The 16,762-nt window shown below is 40.8% G+C and overlaps 2 protein-coding genes across 5 annotated transcripts in view; one reads left to right on the forward strand and one right to left on the reverse strand.

The window, feature by feature from the left end:
- The first annotated feature begins 437 nt into the window (after positions 1-437).
- On the forward strand, positions 438-15,995 carry TADA1 (transcriptional adaptor 1). 3 transcript variants are annotated; one of them, XM_060134114.1, is made up of 8 exons: positions 438-658; positions 5,223-5,314; positions 5,575-5,640; positions 9,977-10,074; positions 11,560-11,769; positions 13,046-13,197; positions 15,055-15,217; positions 15,662-15,995. In XM_060134114.1, exons 1-8 carry the CDS (start codon positions 585-587, stop codon positions 15,812-15,814), a joined length of 1,008 nt encoding a protein of 335 aa, XP_059990097.1. In that variant the 5' UTR covers positions 438-584; the 3' UTR covers positions 15,815-15,995. The 3 variants fall into 3 exon arrangements, with proteins under 3 accessions (XP_059990097.1, XP_059990107.1, XP_059990113.1); XM_060134124.1 differs by having other exon boundaries at positions 611-658; positions 11,565-11,769; XM_060134130.1 differs by lacking the exon at positions 438-658 and adding an exon at positions 958-1,097 and having other exon boundaries at positions 11,565-11,769.
- Positions 1,643-16,762, reverse strand: part of POGK (pogo transposable element derived with KRAB domain) — a 32,382-nt gene continuing 17,262 nt past the window's right edge. Inside the window, exons 6-7 of one of the 2 annotated variants that reach the window (XR_009537539.1) lie at positions 6,867-7,055; positions 1,643-1,959 (exon numbers count right to left, since the gene is read on the reverse strand). The gene's annotated coding sequence lies outside the window, so the exon portion shown is untranslated. The remainder of the gene's footprint in view (positions 1,960-6,866; positions 7,056-16,762) is intronic. The other variant, XM_060134040.1, reaches the window with a different exon arrangement.

Below are 16,762 nucleotides of genomic sequence, written 5' to 3' on the forward strand. Positions count from 1 at the left end.
GGAACTTGGGGAAACATCAGTGAACAAAACACAAATCCTGTCCTCACGGAACTTACACATTTTAGTTGGAGAAGGCAGAAAATTAACAAGATAAGTCAATTAAGTGGCATGTTAGATGATGAGTGATCGGTAAAAAAAATAAGGCAAAGAAAGAGAATAAAGTCAATACTACATTTACTTTTTGACCTGGAGGGGGAAGATATTCATCCAGGTAAAAGGACCGAATTCGGAACTTCCGCAGCGGTAAGACTGAGAGCCCGGGATACGCCAGCCCTGCAGGTGACGCTGCAGCCCGGGCCGGGCGCGGCGGGTTTAGGTGGGGCGCGGGAGCGCTAGGTGAAGCGGGTCACGTGATGTGAGGGGGCGGGAGCAGGAGGACCACAAAAACACCGAGTTTGGCTCAGCACTTTCTCTCCAGAAAGGCGGGCGGAGCCGAAAACCAAACAAACGTCTTCTCAGAGCTTGGGGGCGGGGCAGGCGGGAGAAGACGGAGCCTCCAGAGCCGAAGCCTTCGCGGAGTTGGTTTTTCGGTTGCTGGTCGTTGTGGCCGAGGGGTCTGAGGTCGGGCTGAGACGTGGGGAGCAATGGCGACCTTTGTGAGCGAGCTGGAGGCGGCCAAGAAGAACTTGAGCGAGGCCCTGGGGGACAACGTGAAACAGTAAGAACTCCCCGGACGCAGCCTCCGGGTTGCCGCGCGGGTGCTCCCCCAGCTTCGGGCTGCCGACCCACTATGGAGTTGTCCCCCGCGGCCGCGAGGCCTGTGCAGCCCTCGCGTAGCGGGTGGCGGGGCCTCTGGGTTTCTCGGGCCCGGCGGGCAACCCCGACTCACCCGGCTGGAGGGGCCGGGCCTCCCTGGTTCCCTCCGGAACCTCGCGGGCGCCTTCGCCCGAGGCTGTGCCCTGGGTGGGGCGGGAAAAGCTAACTCCACGCCTTCACGCCCAAGGGCCTGTTGGGCGACTGCGGCCCGTGCGAGGGTGCGGGACGCATGTGGCTGACTACCGGCCTGGTCTGAGCCGGCGCCGTGCAGGCGGCCCGCTCCCGAAGGGCTTCCTGGAGGCAGAGGCTTATTGAGCGCGGGTGTTGTGGAGGCACTGTCGGTAAGAGCGTGGACAGCAATTTCGGAAGGCAGACAGACCCTCCGGTGAAATAGTCACCGAACAATACTGCAGTTATAGTGATGATAGCAGTAGCAGACATTTACTGAACACCTTTTAAGCGCTCTAAATGTACTATCTCATCTAATTCTTACAACAGAGATGTGAGGTAGGTGCAATTATCATTCCCGTTTGATAGATGAGAAGACTGAGATTTTTGAGAGGTTAAGTAACTCTTCAAAGTCATGGCAGGATTGGGGCCTTTGCATCTGATTTCTGGCTCTGATACCTTACAGAGGGTTGCAAAGGACCCCAGAGACTCTCAGACAGACTTTCACCCAGGTTATAGCAGGGGACCGAGTACACAGTGGGGTCAGATGCTGAAATGGCCGAGTGTAAAATCAATAACTCAATACAAGGCTGAAGTCATAGAAGGAACCCTCCGAGGTACAAGGTCAAGTTTGGAAATTTTCAAAACATTGTTATTACAATTTTATTTTTCTAAAATATAAGAAGCAAATTTTAAACGTTTAAAAGTATAAGTCTTGTGTTGTTGTTGCTAGATGGTTTCTGTGATATTCTACACGTTTGCATTACTCAACAGACACTTTGAAATGATGTTTCCGGAGGAGCAAGGTGTTTGGGGGATCTTTCTTTTTCTCCAGCACTTTCTCCTTCTCATCTTTCTACTTTTCATTATGACTGGAGATTGAAGTTACTTAACTTGGATGTCATACGTGATCTTTGGAGTTTTTCCTTCTTGTGAAATTTTGGGGTGGCAGAATCTACTTTTCGTCCTCGCGAGATAGATATGCAGAATTCCCATGTAAGACTTCTTGGAACACTCATGGCCTAAATGGAATAACTAAGAACAAAATATTTTTAAAGATTACTTTAATATTAGGAACGTTAATAAATCAAACTACAAACACTAGAATTAAAATTTAATCATCTAATCTGTTATTTTGGCATAATTATTCAATTTTTTGTAAACATTGATTCCCAAAGATAAAATGTTCTACCTAAAGTTATATTTTAATATTTATGTTGACTTTGTCTCTTTCCTTGCTTACTTAATTAAAAATTCTTAATTATTTTAATGAGTAAAATTGACAGCTTTTACCTTCATTAATTACTATAGCTTATTTTTGTAATAACAGCTAAAATCTACACTTTTTAAGCACAAAAGACTTTTCACTCGGTTATATCTAAGATGCTTACAAATATTTGAAAGTGAATGTTTCCATGTTACAATAAACCTGGCTTGTGTGTATAATTGATTGATTAGATGCGATGGTGAACTCTGTGATACCACACTCCTCACACAAGCTTGGGGTCGCCAGAAATGTTGAAGTTAGCATTTCCTGTTTGGTCTTTAAAGGTCAACACTGGCTGTCAAACGTTGGTCACATAGAGCTGCCAAAGCTAATTTGGTACATCTTTAGCTGAATCTCCACTAACAACGCAATCAAAATATGCTTTTGTGCCAGGAACAGTTAATGGTACAGTGTTGTTCTCTATTAGTTTTTCCCATTCTCTCATTGTCTTTTCCCCCTTCTGCCCCTTGAAAAGCGCTTCTTGGTTGAACAGTCTGTGATATTGCTATACAGTAATTTCTCACATTTCCTCCATGAGTAGTTAGCTTTGGTTTGTACAACGTGACCATTTAAATGTGGTCCTTGTTCGTAGGTAAAATATATAATAAGGTGTATAAGGAACTCAGATATGCGTTGCTTTCTATTTATGCAGTGGCCCTAATGTTCTTTATGTCAGGTTGTGTGCCCATGTCAGTTTGTAGAAAGAAATGAGCTTTGCTGGCTAACTCACTTTGTATAGTACCCAGTAGAGTTCTGGGTTCAAATGGGTGCCTAGTTTTTCGGATGATTTAGCCATATTTTTTTTTTTAAATATTTATTTATTTGGCTGTGCTGGGTCATAGTTGCGGCATGCGGGGTCTTTAGTTGCAGCATGCGAACTCTTAGTTGCGGCATGTGGGATCTAGTTCCCTGACCAGGGATCGAGCCCGGGCCCCCTGCATTGGGAGCGTGGAGTCTAAGCCACTGGGCCACCAGGGAAGTCCCAGCCATATGTTATTTAATTCAGGTATCTCAAGTGCTTCCTAGTCTGACCCATTTATACTCATCAGCCATCATCCTCACCTACATAGAGGTTGACTAACTTTGTTTTTGTTATTTTTGAGGAAAACAGTCATTTGCCCATGGCTATACAGCAAGTTAATACAGGGACCAGGATTGGGGAGCGAGTCTTCAACTTGATAGCCAGTGCTGGCTATTTGAAAGTTTGCCACTGGAAAAGATAGAGAGCATCATGTTGGCAGAGCCTTGCCTTAGTTCTGGAACAAGTTCATACACCAAATATAAATATATTTGCCTCTTTCTTATAAAATAGGAACACAGGGCTTTTAAAATAATGAAGTTTTTCTCATGTTACTATCTTCTTTTGTTGTATAAAATGGGATAGGAAAAGACTTCTGTTTTTCTGTGGAGCTTTATTTCATTTTTTAGTTGTTCTTTGAAAAAAAAAAGCAGGGGTTGGGGCATTTAAGTGTTTGATGTTGGGAAGTTATTATTGACTGCTGGGTGTGACTAGTCACGTGGAACATGGTGCCAGGCTCTAGAACTAACATGTTTTGCTGTTGAATGAAACGGGTCTTGGGAAGCTTTAAGACGCCACTAAAGCTACGGGTTTTCTCCGGTGTGGGGGGATGGGGGGGATGAGGGCAAAGCACAGGAACCCAGGCAATTACATATATACTTAGTCAGACTTAAGCTAGTCTACATATGGGAGAACAGGAGAAACCCTGCCATGGGTATAATAGGTCAGTGAGAGCATTAAACCATCTCATTTAGGAATCGCTCCTTTTTTTTGTTCTTTTCTGTTAGAAACTCAAATGAGCATTAGAAAGTAGTTAATCGTGAATTGAAAGTGATTGTAAAACATACTAAGTAATTTTTAGCCCTGTTTCTTGAAGGAGGAGTAGCTTTCTTCAGCACGAACAAGGGGTGTGGATGTGAAAAGTAAAGTATTTTACTCCTATTTCTAATAATGTTGTTAAGGTATAAAAGATTGGATCCTTTCTTCCTACTAGTTAACTAGTAATTTTTATGATTAGTGGTTGATTTTCACTTTAAAAACCACTAAGTTTCTCCTATGCTCAGGTATTTTTCTTTGTGGCGAGCTGTTTTAGAATCCCATTCAGCCAGGATAGATTAAAACTTGAGTTCATTTGAAAGGAAAGAGGTTGCCCAGAATTGGTATTAATGCCCATAAAACACATACACATTTTAAAATATAAATCTTTTTAAAATTGAGGTATAATTGACATATAACTGTATATTAGTCTCAGGGGTACAACATAATGATTCAGTATTTGTATATATTGCAGAATGGTCACCACAGTAACTCTAGTTCACGTCTCTCACCATACATAGTTTAAAAAGTTTTTTTCTTGTGATGAGAACTTTTAAGATCTCAGCAATTTTCAAATATGCAATATTTGATAATTTTAATAATACTTTAAAATATAAATCTTAAGTGTAGGTTTCTGGTGAGCAGGTCTTTTAGAAGGGCAGCAGTGAGAAAGGAAAGGTACAGCAGTGGTTTTTGGCTGGTTGACTCATGAGTCTGATTCTATGACTACTGCTCAGTCCCTTTTAGGGAGGACTTTCCTTCTTGTGATGGTATTCGGACTCCTAAGTAGCTTAAACAACAGAGATTTATTTTCTCACAGTTCTGGAGTCTAGAAGTCTGACATCAAGGTGTGAGCAGGGTTGTCTTCTGAGGCCTCTCCCCTTGGCTTTTGCCTTCTGTCTCTCTCTCTGTGTCCTAATCTCTTCTTATAAGGACACCAGTCACACTGGGTTAGGGCCCACCCTGCCGACTCCATTTTTCCTTAATTACCTGTTTAAAGGCCCTACTTCCGAGTAGAGTCACATTCTGAGGTACTGGGGGTTAGGGCTTCAACAAATGAATTTGGGGGGAACACAACCCAGTCCATAACACTAGGGAATGCAAAATTTCCTTCCTCTTCTGGGAGTTGAGGCAGATAAGGTGAACTTGGGGAAGAAGCAAAACCTGAGGCTCTTAATATTGTTTCTGCCTCTGCAGATACTGGGCTAACTTAAAGTTGTGGTTCAAGCAGAAGATCAGCAAAGAAGAGTTTGACCTTGAAGCTCATAGACTTCTCACACAGGATAATGGTAAAATAATTATCTGGGGAGTTATTTTACTGTTCTGAAGTTTTCCCAGATTTGCAATAAATTAAAAGTTTATTTAAAATTTTTAAAAAATTTTGGTTTTAGTGGTATAAGGTCATTTAAATAATGTGGATATTTAAAATTAAATGGAAAGAATGGCAGAGTAGGGGATATCCAAAGTTCTTAAAAGCTAGACTGAAACAGTGGGTTCCTTATGTTGTAAATATTCTGTATTTGACTTGTGACAATCTTCCCTTTTTCAGTCCATTCTCACAACGATTTCCTCCTGGCTATTCTCACGCGTTGTCAGATTTTGGTGTCTACACCAGGTAAGGCAGTGGGAACACCTCCAGGGATGTCAGTCAGCAAAACCACAGAATGCTGGGCTTACTAGACTTTCACTTCCTTTAACAGACTTGTTTGCAAATGAAATGTTCTTTGAACTGCTCAGAAGAAACATTTTATTGTGTAATAGAGATTCTTCTATAGAACCTTTTTAAAGCAGGTGATTTCTCTGTCCTTTCATTGACTTTTGGTCTTTACCCCCCATTCAGCTGGGTTTAGGTTACTTAAATGAGAAGTGAGGAGGAGGGTAGGTGGTCAGGAGGAAGAAGCTGAGGAGTGAAGGGAGGGAATTTGGTGGTTAGGAGAGCGTTTCCATAGATATAGGGAAGGTAAAGTACGTGGAGGGGAAACCACAGCATATGTTGAGAACCTGGACTTTCTCCTATTCTTAATTAAGTGACATATTAGCACCTGGAAGGTTGGAGCTTCAGCATGTGTTTGGCAAACTGTTGGTGAAGAACAAAGGTAGTAATAGCAGCATGGTGGGGAGGTATGTGGATGCTAAGTCTGTCACTTCGACCTAAATAAATAGGTATAGACAGAATGATTCCTTTGTCCCTAATTTTTTGGAGCTTAAGTGGTACAAGTCCCCTCTTTCAATTTTATTTTAATCAGTCAAAAAAAAAGGTAAATGCATTAAAACTTTGCCTCATGATAAAGCTTATCCTGGGCTCTTGTTAAAAACTTGAATTTACAGGTACCTCCTACTGTAGATTAAATTGAAGTTTTTGTTGTTTAAAGGGCCTGTGGTGATTCTGATGATCATTTATTAAAAGCCCATGTTTACCTAGAAGTGACTAGTATTTTGTATCATCCCCCTCTGCTAAGCTCTGTTGTAAGATAGAGAGTTCAGATGAGATCTCCTAAAGGCTTGTTCTCCACACTCAAAGAAGTCGCCATTGGTGTGAAGAGTAATAAGCAGTGAGCGTTTGTTTACGGAGGTTGGTGTTAGAGAGGGAAGGCAGTTTTCCACTCCTCACCACACCCCTCACTGCACATCCTACACTGTGTCACATTTCTAATGTTTTATTTAATTTAAATAGAAGTGGACTTTCGCCAGTTAGATCATAAAGATAATCCACTTCATTGTATAAAGTTTAATTTGATCAGAAAAGCCAACATTGTGAGGATTAGATCTTACTTTTTAGGTAGGTATATTCTAAAGTGGCACCCACCCAAAAGGTTCAGTGGGATGATCGGAAATAAAAACCTTGGTTGGGGCTTCCCTGGTGGCGCAGTGGTTGAGAGTACGCCTGCCGATGCAGGGGACGCGGGTTCGTGCCCCGGTCCGGGAGGATCCCACATGCGGCAGAGCGGCTGGGCCCGTGAGCCATGGCCACTGAGCCTGCGCGTCCGGGGCCTGTGCTCCGCGACGGGAGAGGCCACATCAGTGAGAGTCCTGTGTACCGCAAAAAAATAAAAATAGAAACCTTGGTTGATAGGAGTCAAGGGGCTTGGGTTCAAGTTTAGGTTTTGCCACTAGCTTAGATAATGTAGTTAATTATTGAGTGTTCTTAGCGTCCACATTTATAAAACAGAGACAGTAATATCTACCCTGCAGGATTATTAAAAAAAAAAAAACAGATGAAAGAACATGCAAAAAGTGCTCTTAAAAATAAAAAATGCCAAACAAATACGAAGTGGTATTAGTATAGGTGGCTGATTTTAATTAAATAAAGCCTTTGATATTCTTGAATATTTGTTGTTGGTTAAAAATAAATGAAGAAACATTAGAATTTAGAGATTATTTCTCAAATACCCAAAATGTCTTCCTTTAAAATGAAATTAATATTTGCTGGCAACAGAGGTGATTTCTATTAAAAGTAAAGTATAGAAGTACAGTTTTTTGTACTTTAATAATTGTGATCAGGTTGGTTACTGTTTTTCTAAGGCAGGCAGGAAAGCTGATTTTAATAATGTTATTTATTGAATACTGTAACTGCAGCGCCTTAGACGCTTTATGTGCGTTATCATTAATCCTCACAACAACTCTTCAGAAGTATTAGCCTCTTTTTTTGTATGCTAGGAAACAAACTTCAGAGGAGAGAAAACAAAACAAAATAAAAACTTACCTGAGGCCCTCTTCAGCTAGTAAGTAGAAGTGTTGGATCCAAACCAAAATCTGACTGCTGCTGTGAAGCCCTCCTTCCTTGGGGTCAGAGTCAGTCCTTGCCATGCTTTGCTTCCTCACCCGAGGTATATTTGGCCACTCAGCAGCAGCATCGCCTAACATCAAGTTCCATTCATCAGGGAAATCATCTAAGATTGACTGGTCTTACCAGGTGTGATCTAGGTGTGCCAAAGATACTTAAAGCGATGGAGAAGAGGAACTTGACTTTCCAAACAGTTCTTTTTTAGCTGAGGAACCAGGAATATTTTTTCAAAGCTTTACGAACTCATTCTTCCAAAAACATCAAGATGAAATAATGTTTTGTTAGAATGATGGGTGATTTTTTTTTTCTTTTCCTAAAAAAATTCTTTGGGATATTTTTTTCAAGTGTACTGTAATGAGCTTGTATAACTTTTGATTTTTTTTAACACTAAACTATATATGTTCATGGTTTAAAAAAAAATAGTACAGAGGGTCTTAGAATGAAAAGCTTCCCCCTCCTAGACCAGCTTGTTCTCAAAGACAACTGTTTTTGCTTTTTGTTCTTCTTATGGGATCTCAGTGGCTCCGTATAGTGTGCTGAAACGTCTTTCTGGATTGACTGGTTTTTAAACATCCATCTTGCCTTATTGCTCTGTGTTTTGTGAGATTTCCTCAATTCTTTCTTTCAGCCCTTCTGTCCAGTGCATTCTTTAATTCAGCAATTTTTGTAGCGTCTTCTTTTTGTTTTATGGATACCCATCTTCTCAGACTTCTCTGAGGATATGAATTAGAAATTATTCAAGTTCTTTGTGTTGCCTGAATTCTTTATCTCTAGGATCTCAATTTTTTTTTTTTTTTTTTTTACTTTGGTCTTTCTTACCATGTTACAGCTTACCATCAAATGTCTGAGAATCCACATTTACGAATGAAGCATAAAACCTGGAGATTGTGCTTTAGAGTGAGCTGACGGGAGGCCAGCCATTACAGTGAGGTTCCTCAAATGCCAGCTGCAGAGAACTGTGCTCTAGGGTACCAACATTCATACCAGCTACCTCAGTAAATCCCAGAAATTTTGTTCTATTTAACTAGAGAAGAGTTCTCCATTCTCCATTCCCTGCCACCTGTTTATACTGCACTGTGTACAGGAGTGAGTGGGGCTGGTTTCATGGGGCCAGGAACTGTCCATGAACTTGGAAGGGCCTGCACTTGGTTTAGTGCTGTACTGTGGTTGTCTTGAAATTCTTAACTTTTGAGCAAGGGACCCTGCATTTTTGTTTTGTACTGAGTTCAGTCCTGGGGGTGAGGGAAGGGGTTTCTATGGATGACTTTTCAATATAGATCTTCCATTAATCTTGTTTTAAGCTGTACTATCCCTTCTGGTTCCCACTGCACTCACCTTCTCCAAATCCAGATTCTTTGTGGATATCTACTAGTCAGGTTTATTTACTTCCACCTATTTACCAACCTTGCCAACTTAGGTCACAGCTTCCAAGTGTCCGCTTTGTAAGTTGGCTTCTTTTTAGCCCATCTTTGAAATTTGTTGATATCTCATCTTGGTCTGCTACTCGTTTTGCTTTTTATCTGTGTTCTGGATGTGTGCCATTTACTTTTTTGTGTGTGTGTGGTACGCGGGCCTCTCACTGTTGTGGCCTCTCCCGTTGCGGAGCACAGGCTCCGGACACGCAGGCTCAGCGGCCACGGCTCACAGGCCCAGCCGCTCCGTGGCATGTGGGATCTTCCCGGACCAGGGCACGAACCCGTGTCCCCTGCATCGGCAGGCGGACTCTCAACCACTGCGCCACCAGGGAAGCCCCCATTTACTTTTTTCTACTGTCATATTTAGTAGGGTCTTGGAAGAGAGAGGAGACAAATACATGTGCTTATTTCACCATCTTGAACTAGAAAATTCTGTCCTGCTTTTATAATACTACTGCTACTAGTAAGCAAACAAACACCCAGTAAACAATGAAAAATGTGAAAAACAAATTTGTCTTCCTAAAAGAACAATTTTGGTTACAGCTAGAGAAAAAAATGTGATTTGAGAGAAGTTGTGTTTAGGGAAGGAGAATGTTTTGTTTAGAGAAGGAGAATGAGAGATCTGAATTTAAGCGTTTGTTCGTTTTCATCATTTGAGCATTTCATACTTTTTTAGCCTAAAGTGAAAACAAACTTAGCAGTTATCAATTGTCATTCTTTTCTCTTATGATTGTTATTTCTCTGTCTTATAGAGGGTGCTGGATCTTTACCCTGGACAGGGGGTTCTGCAGCCAAACCTGGAAAACCAAAGGGAAAGAAAAAGCTTTCTTCTGTTCGTCAGAAATTTGATGTAGGTTGTTTAGTAGATCTTGGTAACAACTGATTTAAGCACTGGTGTGATGGAACTGGCTTTAGTTTTTTAATGAATATTACAATTCTGGTAGTAAAGTTGAAAAAAAAGGGCATGATTTGGGGAGAAAACGGCGTTATTATATTTGAATTTGGTGAAGAGGGTTTCAAAGATTGTGTCTGAATTTTTATTCCAGTTTGTTATTGTGTAATTATTAATATGTTATCATTAGTACCTAATGATTTTTCAGTAATTCAACAACTATGCCTGTGTTCTTTTTCCTCTTAAATATCTGTGTGGAATGAATAATGTTTCTCAGATTGAAGACTTCTGTTCCAAGGGTCCAGGAGGCCCAGAGGCCTCTGGCAGGATGCTGCTGACGCCCCACTAGGCCTTGAGCCTTCTGGGGATCCTCAGAGAAATCTTGAAGGCATTGGGCTATAAAATTTGTAAACGTTTTAGAATAACTTGCTTTTTTTTTCTGGTTTATATCCAGGGAACACAGTTTCCCAAAAGTATCCCTTTTATAGATTTGACTGGGTATTGATAGCCTTATTCATTAACATTAACAAGTATTTATTTATTTCTACCTTGGCTCTATGTTTTAAGTCAAGAATATTCGATCTGGAGGGCATCAGTATCTCCAGAGAGGTATACTTGGTTTAAAAAAGCATGTTTGATATAAAATACAGTTTTATACTTACTTGGAAAATGGAAAAACAACAAGAATTGCTTTTATAGTACAAACTTCAAACAGGACAAGCCATATTCGCTACAAAATCTTGTGAGTTGGGCTTAAGGAAAAGCTACTGAGGCATATCTCCCACTGATTATGGAGAATATAATTGGGCTATCAGCATCTCCCAGAGGAAGGCTGAGATTTTATAAGCGGAAAAGATTGGGAAAAACTATTTTTAAAAAAACTAATGACTGTGTCTTAGAAAGATTCTGTGTTGAGAGTTGTTAGTAGAAGATAATGGTAAAAGTTACACTACCCTACATTATCTTGGAATATTTGTTATTAGATCTGTTATATTGGTTAGCTAGGTTTTTTTAGGGCTTTTCTTAAGCATTAATTATATATTTTTATTTTCAGAATCTGCTTACTTACAAGTATACTTAAAATACTCTGACTTGTTTGAAAATAGTTTGATATCTTCTCCTTCTCCCCAGTTGTTATTTTTAGCACAGAGCCATATATTCTGTGATTGCCGAGGTATTAATTGAATAGAATAAACTGCTATGCATAGTACTGTTATTCCCCATAACTCATGTCTTCATTATTACTATGTAATGGGTGTGAATCTGTGATTAGTTGTGCTAATTAGAGTAATTAGAGTTACTTTTTTTTTTTTTTTAACTCTTGTGGTATAGTTTTGGTGGCATTAATTTGTGGGATCTCAGGTCCAATTCATAGGTTACTTTTGTTTGTGTCTTATTACTTGCCACATAATGAATAATTTTGAAAAGTTTTCTTACCCATAGCATAGATTCCAGCCTCAAAATCCTCTCTCGGGAGCCCAGCAGTTTGTGGCCAAGGATCCCCAAGATGATGATGACTTGAAACTTTGTTCCCACACAATGATGCTTCCCACTCGGGGTCAGCTTGAAGGGAGAATGATAGTGACTGCTTACGAGCATGGGCTGGACAACGTCACCGAGGAGGCTGTCTCAGCTGTGGTCTATGCAGTGGAGGTTGGTTTGCTGGTGGCAGAAACACTCTTACAGATTGAATGTGACAAACTTGTGTGAGTTATTCAAAGCTGGTACTGCAAGAAAAGAACTAAAATGTGACTCTGATCTCAGAATTGTCATCATTGAAAGTTGTTTTCTTTTGAGGGGAGAAACATCACAATCCAAACAATTGCCTTCAGTTAACAGACTAAACTTTTCAGAAAGGTTACTTGCATAACACTTTGGATGTTTAATTTCTCAACAAGGGGACAGTTTTTAAGCAAAAAAAAAAAAAAAAAAGAGATTGAGAATCCTAAAGATTAAAATCACTTGATGTTGCTGTGGTACGGCATTTGAAGAGCATTATTAGACTTGGCATCTGAACTGTGGGATTCTTGTCTCAGCACACTCTTTCATTCATTCATTTTACTCATTTAGTTACTCCACAGAACATACACTGGGGTCTAGAGTGCACAGGTACTGACCGGTGACGCTGGGTCATTCCTTCAATTCTCTGGGCCTCCGTTTCCTTGCCGGTACCTCAGAGATTATAATAGCTTTCTCAAGAAGTTATAAACATTGAATCATAAGTTGTACCGTGAAGTCCTGACATGAGCTGATCTTATTGGTAGAATTGAAACATCATCCCTGACCCCAGCACCCCTGTTAATAAGGGTAGGCTGGGACTGGTTCTGTCTCTATTTTCGCAGACATTCTCTAACCCTCTCTTAGGTACTTGGCTCTCACAAGGGCGAAGAGATATTAAATACCTAACTTTCTGTTTATTTCCTATATATCTTTTGTTTATGTGGCTTTTAAGAGAGCCAAGGTTCTTTTTATGCAAGGATTTTAGTAGATTGGGCACTATAACCAATATGTTCCTGATGGTGAAACATTTTGTACCATTTTAAACCAAGCTTCAAGGTAGTTTGCTGCTTAAAAAAATTACTTATTTTTGTACTTTTATTTAAAGCTATCTGAACATCATTTTTGAGGGAGAGGAGCCAATTCAGAGATATAAAAACTTTAATAAATTTTAAAGTAGAGCAAGCCCATCCTAAATAGAACTAAATAAAAATAGCGTGTCTCCCTTTGCTCTTTTCTGTACCCTCGTACCCTGGTATGTATGGCTCTGTGGCTGTTTCGTGAACATTCGTCTGGTTTCAGCACTTGTTTGCCTGTCTCACATCTCCATCCACTAAATGCCAATAAACATTTTTTGATCAAAGGAAGTTTTATGGTTTGCTTTTAAAGAGGAGTTCATGCTATTTTTCTCTTTTTTTTCTTGTTTTTACAGAATCACCTTAAAGATATATTGACATCAGTTGTGTCAAGAAGGAAAGCTTATCGATTACGTGATGGTCATTTTAAATACGCCTTTGGTAGTAATGTGACCCCACAGCCGTACCTGAAGAACAGTGTAGTAGCTTACAACAACTTAATAGAAAGGTATGTGAAGTTTCTTGTGATCTTTGCATCCATCCTTCCTAATTGGTTACACTACTCTTTTGTAATAGACCACTGTTAAAGTTGGTTACTGGGGCTCTAAGGTACCTCTGAGAGCAGTATGGTTTTATTTTCTTAAGTTGCATCCTTGCGTGATAACCAGTGAATTCTTATGGTACTCTTTATGTTAGGAGTGAAGTTGTAGAGTTTGGCCGCTGCATGTGGTTTAAAGTGAGTGCCCCCCACTTTCCGAAGTACAGTGGAGTAGTTCCCTGGGGCTGTGCGTCTGGATGGTTCCTGAGGGGCATCACCTGACTGGTGGGGGGAGTGGGCCGGCTCTCACTCAGGAACGTGGCCTGTGCTTGTTGGGTCAAGGTTGGGTTTCTTGATGGTGGGAGGAGGAGCAGTAAGTGTCTCTCCAGGTCCTTTTCTGGCTTTTTTAGCTGTAGCTCAAGATAGCGGCCTGTGCTGGGTGTCGTCAGGTTGCTCTTGGCATCCTCTTGTGCAGTTCTGGTCTCTCAGCTCCGATCTCTGGAACCTCTCTGTCTGCACTCCACTGTGGGCTCCCAGGACCTCTCTGATATTCTGAGTCATCCCTCTGAGATGACCTGAATTACCTTCATCCCTGTGTTGTCCCTTTTCAGGGAGAAGAGAGGTAAAGAGATGACAAGAGAGATAAAACTTCAGAGAAAAAAGTGTGATTGGGAAGGCTGGCAGGAGTGATGCTGGGGAAGAAGTAATGGGCAGGGAAGGCAGGAGGAGTGACAGTGAGGGGTGTGGGGTGGGAAAGCCGAGCAGGGAGTTGAAGAGAGCAGATGGTGCTGACACCATGGGGAGGGCATGATGCTGGTGCCTGTTTCATGGCCCCGAAGACCTTGAGACGGCTCACAGGGCTCATCTTGAAGATCACTGGCTTAAACTGGGTTCACTATTTAGATTGCCATAGGTGAAGATTTACTTTCTTAATCTCATTCAGGCATATCTGTTTGGGATTATTTGTTCTCATTTGTGAGTCATTCTTCTCTAGAGAAAAACAAACCAAAAAGAGTAAAAGAGTGGCCCCTCGTAGCGGGCGAGTGCTGGAGCGGTGTGTGACCCTGCCGGGCCTCCAGCTGCCCTCTCCCCCTGCCAGCCTGTCCCTGTGAGGCTCCTGTCTCACCGTCGGCCGCTTGTTTCTCTATCAGCGCTGCCTTTGTCTGCTGCCGGAGCCCACGCTCACGCTCCACTTGTGCTTTCGTTCTAGTTCCCTCCTCACTGTTGTTTCACCTCCTGCGTGTTCTCCAGAATTGCATAGGTTATCTCCTACTGTATTACGATACAAAAATTATGTCTGACTTCCCAGCTGATGTTATATCTGGGTTCTATTTTGGGAAATTGGCAAGATCTGGATGAATTTTCTTCACCCTCATTTTTGCCTGTTGCTTTTTTTGTGCTTCATTTTCTTTTCTTGCTTGTTATTTTTGATCCTGTTGTCTCCAGTATCATCTACCTTCCTCTCCAGGTTGGTTGTTTCCAATTTCATTTTCCTTTAATGAAGGTCTGTTACTTTTTTCCAACTAGAAGCTCTTTAAGGGCAGGGAACAATTTTGACTCAGTATCCTGACTTAGTATTTTAGCACTGTGGAGGGAGAAGGGTAAATGCAGTTGCACTGCATTTTATTTCCAGCCCAACAGATGGGCTGCCTTTAAAAATTAAAACTATAGACTACTCGTGTATACACTGGCTGAAAGATAACTGGATTTCTGATTCACGTTGAGATATATTTTATAGGAAGTATTCTTGCAGCCCATCCCTATTCTGTTTGTTCAGTTGTTCCCATCTTACTTACTGGTAATATTTCTGAAACATTTTGTTTCCAGCCCTCCAGCCTTTTCTGCTCCTTGTACTGGTCAGAATCCAGCGTCTCACCTGCCTCCTGACGATGCTGAGCAGCAGGCCGCACTCCTGCTGGCGTGCTCGGGGGACACGCTACCCACGACTTTGCCTCCAGTGAACATGTACGACCTTTTTGAAGCTTTGCAGGTAACTCTTGGCTCCTTAAGGTTTACCTGGATTTATGGATAGGCTCAAAGTTTCTTCAAGTCTACAAAGATATTCACTAGCTTTTCCATTTCCTGGCTTTTGTTTTTCAGTTTCTATTGTTTGTTATTAAAGCCATTAATAGTAACCTAATCTTTCAAACCCCCGGCTCAAGAGTCCTTCCTAACTTACCTCCCGCATCTCTCACCTCCCCAGTGAAAGAAAAAAAATCTCCTTGTCCCCTTATTTCTATTTCAGAGCCTTGTTATTTCCTTGTTTTCTTGTTATCTGATTTGGGATTAATTAGGTTCTGGCTTAAAACTTACAGGTTTGTGTGTCTTTTGTGTGAGTATTTTGTTGACACAGATCTTACTTTCATTTTCTGTGTTGGAAAAGTAAGTATACTGAAGTATAATGGGAGACGTGCTGATATGTTTTCAATCCCAGGTACACAGGGAAGTCATTCCTACACACACTGTATATGCTCTCAACATTGAAAGGATCATTATGAAGCTCTGGCATCCAAATCATGAAGAGCTGCAGCAAGACAAAGTCCACTGCCAGCGCCTGGCAGCCAAGGAGGGGCTCTTGCTCTGCTGAATTGGGATTGGAGGGTGTGGGACCCTCAGCAAATTCATTGATGATTGGGAATTGAATGCTTTTGGGGGCCACATTTCAAGACTGAAGTGTGTAGAGTAAATATAACCTTTCCTATGGAAAGGTGATAGTACATTTTGTGTTGCTACTGTGAAGCCATTAATAAATCTGATTTTAATAATGACCCGTATCTCTGTATGTATGTGTGTGTGTGTTCCCAGTTATGGGAATAGGCACTGAGAAAGTTCTGTGCCTGGAATGGTGCTGTTTAGGCATCTGAGGCCTAGTATCCTGTGGTCTGCATGTGAGGTAGGTGACATTCTAGAACAAAGAAGCTGTTATAACTTAGTCCCCACGATCAGCAGGACATCTCTGTGTTTAGAGACATCACGTATTCTGTATCTGGCAAGTCTAAAATTTCTGCTTTCCTCCTGAAGAAAGAACTGTGCTTTTAACACAGTGTTAAAAATCGGTTATCATTTTTAGTGACCAGTTTTATATATATATATATATTTTTTGTGACCAGTTTAATTTTTAACAGGTATACGTAGTTGCCTAAAGATTCATTCCAACTCCATAGAAAATAAGACTTAGAAATGCTGTGCTATTAGAGAAAATAAAGTCCTTTCTTTAAATTAAAAACCAAATCAAAACAATCTCTTAGAATGTAATTAACCTTATAAAATATCTTCTCATAACTCAAGTTTCTTTTATAGAGTTGTTATGCCCAAAGACTTTGATTGGCAGGTTCATCTTTTAATTATTCCTATAGGAGTCCATGTGAACATATTGGATTTATACTTGGTAATTCTCCTATTCCTGTGAAGTATCTTTTTCTATACTTTCAAATGGCAGTGTTACTAATAACTGTTTGTTTGTTTAGAGATATGTTGCTTTTTATTCAAGAGATGTTATTGGTGGATACATTAGAATGTACAGATGGGTTTACGT

This window comes from Lagenorhynchus albirostris, chromosome 2, assembly GCF_949774975.1.
Source record: "Lagenorhynchus albirostris chromosome 2, mLagAlb1.1, whole genome shotgun sequence".
Lineage (NCBI taxonomy): Eukaryota > Metazoa > Chordata > Mammalia > Artiodactyla > Delphinidae > Lagenorhynchus > Lagenorhynchus albirostris.

Excerpts from the sequence above, each read along its gene's own strand:
- TADA1 (XM_060134114.1), top strand. The coding sequence starts at position 585 with ATGGCGACCTTTGTGAGCGAGCTGGAGGCGGCCAAGAAGAACTTGAGC. Across the intron at positions 659-5,222 it reads CTGGGGGACAACGTGAAACA|ATACTGGGCTAACTTAAAGT; the intron begins GTAAGAACTCCC and ends CTGCCTCTGCAG. Across the intron at positions 5,315-5,574 it reads ACTTCTCACACAGGATAATG|TCCATTCTCACAACGATTTC; the intron begins GTAAAATAATTA and ends TCCCTTTTTCAG.